Genomic DNA, 7,475 nt, shown 5'->3' on the forward strand with positions numbered 1-7,475 from the left:
GAAAATAATCGGAATTGTATTTCTTTGTGCTACCCGATAACAAAAGTGCCTCTTTCTCCTTTAATAGAAAAATATTGCATGAACTGGCAACAACGCGATTATCTTCCGCTCTTTCCCAGAATTGGACTGGGCGCGTGATTTTTGCTTGAAATATCGAATGACGAGACAAAACTGAAAGCAGCAGGGACGATTAAGAAGGGAAAAAACCCCGGGAAAATTACCTGCTGAATAGGGGATTCCCGGAATTCGATCCTCTGTTTATGATTGGCTGATGAAACAAGGGCGCGTTTTCCAATAAATTACGTCACGGGTCAGATGCAATGAGGTGCATCTTGTCAAATGGAGCCAATCAGAAGCCGGGATTTAGCGCGGGTTTCTTAGAATTTAGTGGTTTTCAAAGAAAAAAACAATGAGTAGGGAGTTTGTTTATGAGACTTGTGTGTATGTAATTCTGAGAATGGGACTGTCTGGGCTCATAAAAACACGGAGAAGTAAGCGAGTGAGGCATTCTCTGAAAGTCTTCAGCGGCGATAAAAGGTAGAGTTTCTTCGTTCTGTAATCGAACATTTTTAATCTTCATGTTGCCTTTTCACAGAATCGAATTTTTTTTGTCCACATAATCTAACTCCGCTCACATACAAGGTTAAAACATTCTTACTTTACACGGTTAATTTAGTTTTACTACGAATCACTTTGTAAGACCTGAATTCCATTTCGCTTTACTGTAACGTTTCTATAAGAACATCGTTTACGTTTTGCACTAGATCTGTACAGGTTAAAACGGTTAAAAAAACTGATTACAACGCTGTTGTCTTGCTGGAATCACGCCACGTTACCCGGGATCGGGCTTGAAATATTGAATGGCGCTTGACTGATCTTGTGGTTTGCTTTCAGGTTTTACAAACATGTCCGAAAGCAGTTTGTTAGACGTGCCATTTCACCCCATTAGTCAATCGGTAAGTTCGTGACCAGATGAGTAATGTCTGTGTTGTGTTGATTTCAAGTTAGGTATATTTTTCGCTCTCACGCGATTTTGTTTACTCACGAGAACTTTTTTGCTCGTGAAGATTTATGATTGATAACTTCGAATAGCAAAATTACCATCTGCCTCTATTTTTCTCAAATTTTCGTCTTAAATTGCAACAGTTTATTTGTGAAAAGTGTTATACTTCATCTCAAACAACAAATAAACATTTATTTTGCTCCAAACTTTTTTCCTAATCGCATGCATCCACAAAATGTAAAAGATCTAGGGTATTGTTTTTTATTCATTATACAGTGTCTATGACACCATGCGCTATCTATAGAACTTAGCGCTTCTGTTTCTTTTAATGAAAATAGAATAGATTTGAAGTCAGGTTTTTGATTTTGAAAATTTAACTGCTGAAATGCTGAAACTTTGCATGGAAAACATCCATTAATGATTTAAAATAAGCCTATCGAAAAACATACTTTGGAAATTGTGATCAGACATGCATAACCTTTAGGTTAAGCCTTTGACTCTTCATTCGCTTGCCTTTGAAAAAAAACCTACAAAGATTTATCATCTGTGTTAATTAAATGAAGAGATTACAAAGTTAAGCAATTTTAAGTTCTGCAAGATCAAATTTTTCAACTTCAGTTCTTATTCATACTGCCAAAAATGAGAAGTTCAATATACTATCATCTGCGCTCATGCGCTTGTAACGCGCAAGCAAGCTGGTCACATGATTAGCTGTGCTTGATTCCTGTCAAAAACTAACTGCTGCGGAGTTCAAATGGATCCTTCAATGTGTTATACTATTAGAGAAATAAATTGTACAAAATGGTAGCTGCTTAATTAATATAAAGAACTCCAAGCTCAAGCTACGTGATCATAGCTGTAATTGTTATTATTAATGGTAAGCTGAGCTGTGCAGTGACACGTTAAGTGAATAACTAAATAAATTAAAATGATGAAAAGGTTTGCAGTCACCCCATGTGTGAAATAAGAAGATGCATTATTGAAGGTGTCCTTCAGTCACGGCTTTTTCATGACTCAGTTATCCTGTGAAGTGTTCAATATCATTCTAAAACAAAATCTCACTTTAGCAAAGTAAGATGTAAAATTATTGTGTTTTTAATCGCAGTGTTTGAAAAAAAGACATGTTTTTTCATTACTGATGATAGAAAGTTTTCAAAAGTTTACACTTTATAATGGTCAAGTCAGACGTCCTTTACACCAGAACTTCTTGAACACACATTATTTGTTTCAAATGCATGGTCCACCATATGCATACTGATTGTTTTTAAACCTTTTTCTTCTCAACTTCCAGGCACCAAGTCAACTTTCCTTGCCAATGTTAAAGACATGGTTGTCAGCCTATGGATATCCTTCAACAACTGCTGGCCCCATCATAGCAACCACAATTACGATAGAAGCCATTCAGGATCTGCTGCATGCAAATGGCTATCCCATAGAAGGTATGTCTTGATATATTTTTTTTTTTGTGGAAGACTACATACAACAAAAATATTTTCTTCAGTTGACACAGCTTCACTCATTGAAAAATTTTAACTCATTCCTTAAAGCTCCCTGTCATGTTGACATGTATTCTGGGCCATTTGAAGACACACAGTTTGATGCAGTTGTTGATGTAGAGACCTCAGCTGATGAAAGCATGGACACAGGTACATTATATTTTCACTCTAATTACTACGTAATAACAAAGTACCGGTGTTAGATGTCTTGTTCCTCTTGAGATGCAAATGAAGTGTTACATGAATTGTTGAAGTGTAAAATTTTGAAGTGAATTCCAGCAGTAATATTCATGTTGTGTTGCTATTTCTCTCAGATAAGATAATTATTATAATATAACCACCTTTGAGGCAGCACCTGTCATAATAAGTTATAAATCTGTCTGCATACAGCACTGCCTTGTTGCAGTGCCAGATCTATTCTTGCATTGTTTCCTGTTCTACTCACAGTTTCGTATTGTCACCCAATCGCAGCAGGTGAAAAGCTCGTATGGAGCAGCTAAAGCACCATATGATTGTGCCCTAAGTGCTAGCGGCATAACGATCATTTGTACCCTTCACATTCACATTGCCGCAACTATAACCACCATAATCACCAACAACTTGTTCCCATCTGGCCTTCAGGCATAGTTGGCAGAGCAATGGACGATCAAATACAGTGGTCATGAGTTGATTCCCGCCGAGGTGTGAGATCTTTTTCTTTGCCTTGTGCAATCTCCCATTTCCTTACTAGGGCTAATGCTCAATAGGGAATTCATGGGTTCACTTTGCTATACACTGCATATTGAGTTAATCCTCTGATCCACAATTTTCATTCATTCATTCATTTAAACTATTTGATTGCTTTGATTATGGCAAGCCTGCTTAAATCAATCCTAGGGAGCTAGTTGATATTTTGGACTAGATCTTTGATTAGCTCTAAAGGATTACCGTAAGGTCTTCCAACTCTAACAGTCATGGAGGACTTGGAGGTACTTGGCGAGAAGTTATGATCCTCCAGGATTCATAACATACTCGGCACATTATACTTTTCCCAGGAAAGGCAAACAGTGCTTAAGAGAAGAGCGCAATTAAGTTAATATGTTTCCAAATTATTACAACTTTCAATAAATCTTATTTATTCTTTGGTTTCAGATCTCAAGTTTACAGACCTGGATGCTTGTTCTGAATATGGCTACTGTGGGTCAGACTTTTCAGAAGATGAAATTAACTTTTTCCAAGGTAAATAATAATTTAAGTGCAAAGCAGTAAATTGTCAGCAATATTACTGACGATAATTTGATTAAGATATATTAACAAATTAAAAAAAAAATCAAACCCCCAAAATTCATGATAATCACCCATCTCTCTGTACACCTTCTGTACAGACTCTTCATCTTTCGACTGATTAGTTTTCCCTGCCCAGTGATACAATCATCATGATACTAACTTAAAGATACATGTAATTCTTATGCTCATATATTTTTTTTATTTCCATTTCTTAAAACTGTATATGATAACTTGCGGGTTGGTGTTGTCTTTGAATTTTATGTTAAACATTTAATAATAAACTTGAAACTTGAAACTTCCAATCCATTCTCTGTACAAATTGGATCACCAAACTCCACACAATTAATATTGTATTTAAACTGCTTTTCTTCCTTGTCCTTTTTCACTTTTCACTTTTTCTCTATCTATCTTTAATAATTTAATTGATTTTTGCTATGAATGCTATTTGTTACACTGGCTGGTGTAATTTAAATTGAAAAAATTATTCTAACATTTCTGTAAACTTATTTGTGTGAGTTGAATAAAATTGACTCTATACACCTTTGGTAAACCTGTAATCTATCACAGTGGATGCATGGTGATACCATTCTTTTCTTTCATAGATCTTCCACTGAGTCCTGATTCTCCCCTTCTTTGTGACTCTGCTGACCTTGATTTCGGCTGTGATTCAGGAATTGAAGCAGAGATGGATGAACCTCATGGTAAGAATATTATAAAATGAATGTATTTTGCACAGAGCTCTAATTGGATACACTTTCCTGATCAAATTGAAATTTAGAAGTATTGGTTTATGAGGAGAGGGGAAAACCCGGAGTACCCGGAGAAAACCTCTCGGAGCAACTTAGGACGATGACCAACAACAAACTCAACCCACATTTGATGCCGAGTCTGGGAATTGAACCTGGGCCACATTGGTGGGAGGCTAGTGCAATCACCACTCTGCTATCCCTACTCCCCAACTAAAATAATCATACTTAATTTTTGGCTGCAATAACAGCTATAGTATTGAAATTCAAAAAGAGAATAATATGTGGTTGATAACAGCAATATTGAATGTCATCCTTCTCACCCTGTTACCAAGACAGACAATATTACCCTTAATGTTACCTGTTGTTTTATTGTTTCTTTTCTTAAGATGGCTCTGAAAATGGGAATGAAAAGAAAGAGAAAACTAAAAGTTCTGACGAGAAAAAATCTTCTGAAGATTCAACCGATGAAGGAAGAGTTAGTCAACAACCTCCTGCATCTAAACCAGAACAAAGTAAGTACTGACGATAGTATTTTGCAACTGTGGGTATTTTTTTCACACCACTGATGCCAGGGTATAGGTCAGATGACCCTTAAGGCAGGCAGTTATGTTAGTTGCATCCACCAATATCTTACCTTCCCACCCACCCACCCTGGATTTCAGTTTTTTATGCATTATTAGTATAAGTTGAAACCTTGTACAGTACTTTGTGCTTGGGTGGAGCAGGGATGGCGCAGTAGTGAGAACACTCTAGTCTAGTCCTTGCTCTGAGGTGTTTTTCTCTGGTTACTCCTGAGTTTTCCCCTCTATTCAAAAACCAACATTTCCAAAATTCCAATTAGATCTGGAGAGTGTTCTAATTAGTGTTCTGCACTAAATACATTGACCCTTAAATAAAGTGATTTTTTAAATTTATTTTCCTAGTTTTTAGCAATATGATACTATACTGTACAGTTTTTGATTTTACAATAAAAGTCACACGGCTGTGGTGGGCAGCTTGGCATAGCTACCAGTGGTGTACGGGAATGTAAATTTTTGTTATATGATAGTTATTGTCGTGTTCCTTGCTTTTCAACATGTCTAACAATGTTCAACTTATGTTGTCATTAGAAAACACCAAATCAGAAGACAAGGAGAGTAAAACGACAGAAGAGGAAAATGATGAAGAAGAAGATGATGATGAAAATGTTGAAGACAATGAGGATGGTAAGACTTATAGAGTTTACAATTTATTTTCAATAAATTACTAATTTACAAAATCAAGTTGTACCTGAGTTTATAGCTGATTAAAGGCTGGTAAGGTAGAGTTGGCTTATGTATTTATTTTTATTATTATTTTATTAGTTATATCGTGCAATTTCTATGAAATAATCAATTCAATTCAATTCAATTTTATTTTTCACACATATGACGAGATTCAATACAATACATAAGGAACAATAAACATTTATATTACAAAGGAGGATTAAAAAGAATTAGGATAAATTTGTTTGGTTTAGTATGAGCAGTGCCCAAAGGAGCATGCTGCTTTAAATTCATATGCGAATGTATGAACTCATACACGTAGACTTTCCCAAAGTTCGTTTTCCGTGGGAGTCTGACTCCGCTGCTTGTTAGTCACTCTTTTCAGCACATAAAAAGACGACTTGAGGCAAGAGGCAAGTCTAGAACTCATGTGATGTATAGGACGGTGTATCATTAATCATAAGAAAAATTATACACAATCCCTGATTGTGAGAATGTTTTAGTGATACCAACCAAACTGAAGAAAAACATCTCCAAACAAACTGATTTTGAAGGGGAAATTAAGGATGCAAAAACAAGGAGTTTTTCATCAGATATCCAAACACGTCACGGTACATGACTTTGACTTTTGAATTATTAATGGCTTTAAGAAAATGATTTGCCACATCTTCTTCAATTATCTAACAACTATGTTCCAATTTCCTCTAGATTTGCCACACTTCCACTGTCAATACCTTTGGGAGTTTCTCCATCACATTTTGTTGGAAAAACGAAACAAGTACATTGTGTGGAAAAACCAGACCAAAGGAGTGTTTCGCCTCATTGACCACAATGGTTTGGCGCGCCTGTGGGGAAGACAGAAAAACAGGAAAAACATGACATACGAGAAATTAAGTCGTGCCCTCAGATACTACTACAGTAAGAATATCCTCAGGAAAGTACCAGGCCAGAGACTGACATACAAGTTTGTTCGCAATCTTGATGGAAAGAAGTATCCCTTATAAGACACTGCACAGTTTCAGAATTCAAATACTTGTGAATGAACATTATGCAGAGACTCTTTAAATAAGTGGAGGTTCAGTGGATCAACTGTTTAGTACTGCCAGGTAGACTTAAGCCCATACTTTTGTTGTGTCCAGTGTTGGATCCAGAGCCTGGACAGACCACTTATGTCCAGAAATGCACCTAACCCTGAATTTGGGTACTTCATATAAAACAGGCCTTATGTGTTTTAGTAAGAATTAAGACACAGCTCCAGTCCTGCATCTCCCTTTTATGTCAACTGATGGAAAATAAGGTGCAGAAGGGCAAAATATGTGCCTCACACTTTTCCTAATTTTAGGAAGTGTCCTATTTCAGTAGACACATTTTATTTTTCCGCCCTGTTATACAAAAGAAATGCTGGAAAATTTTTAAGAAACCCATTTCACAGGGGCTCAGTGATGTTGTAACCTCATTCTCAGAGAACAAGGCCACAAAACTGTAAAATATAAATAATATCATGGTATTGATAACCTGTCAGAGACTTACAGTAAATCCGTGCTAGGCGGCCAAATCAGTTTACGTCCCAATGTCAAAAGTCATATTCTCTTTGCTGTTCTCAACATATTTCTCATAAAATTTACTAGTTAGGAGAATTTATTGAAACATCACGACATTTTATGTCTGGTGATCATTTTTTTCATTCTCATGACCTGACCTAATGAGAAATTAGATG

General features: G+C 36.2%; 1 protein-coding gene across 1 annotated transcript in view; it reads left to right on the forward strand.

Moving 5' to 3' along the window:
- The first annotated feature begins 19 nt into the window (after positions 1–19).
- LOC146460669 (uncharacterized) overlaps positions 20–7,475 on the forward strand; it is an 8,014-nt gene continuing 558 nt past the window's right edge. The window contains exons 1-9 of the mRNA XM_085087896.1: positions 20–537; positions 895–956; positions 2,295–2,442; positions 2,551–2,649; positions 3,631–3,717; positions 4,368–4,466; positions 4,901–5,026; positions 5,624–5,719; positions 6,467–7,475. The exon at positions 6,467–7,475 is cut by the window's right edge and continues 558 nt beyond it. Of these exons, the coding sequence (XP_084944022.1) occupies positions 906–956; positions 2,295–2,442; positions 2,551–2,649; positions 3,631–3,717; positions 4,368–4,466; positions 4,901–5,026; positions 5,624–5,719; positions 6,467–6,762 (1,002 nt within the window). The 5' untranslated portion in view covers positions 20–537; positions 895–905 and the 3' untranslated portion in view covers positions 6,763–7,475. The remainder of the gene's footprint in view (positions 538–894; positions 957–2,294; positions 2,443–2,550; positions 2,650–3,630; positions 3,718–4,367; positions 4,467–4,900; positions 5,027–5,623; positions 5,720–6,466) is intronic.

This window comes from Pavona decussata, unplaced genomic scaffold, assembly GCF_977016875.1.
Source record: "Pavona decussata unplaced genomic scaffold, jaPavDecu1.1 SCAFFOLD_208, whole genome shotgun sequence".
NCBI lineage: Eukaryota > Metazoa > Cnidaria > Anthozoa > Scleractinia > Agariciidae > Pavona > Pavona decussata.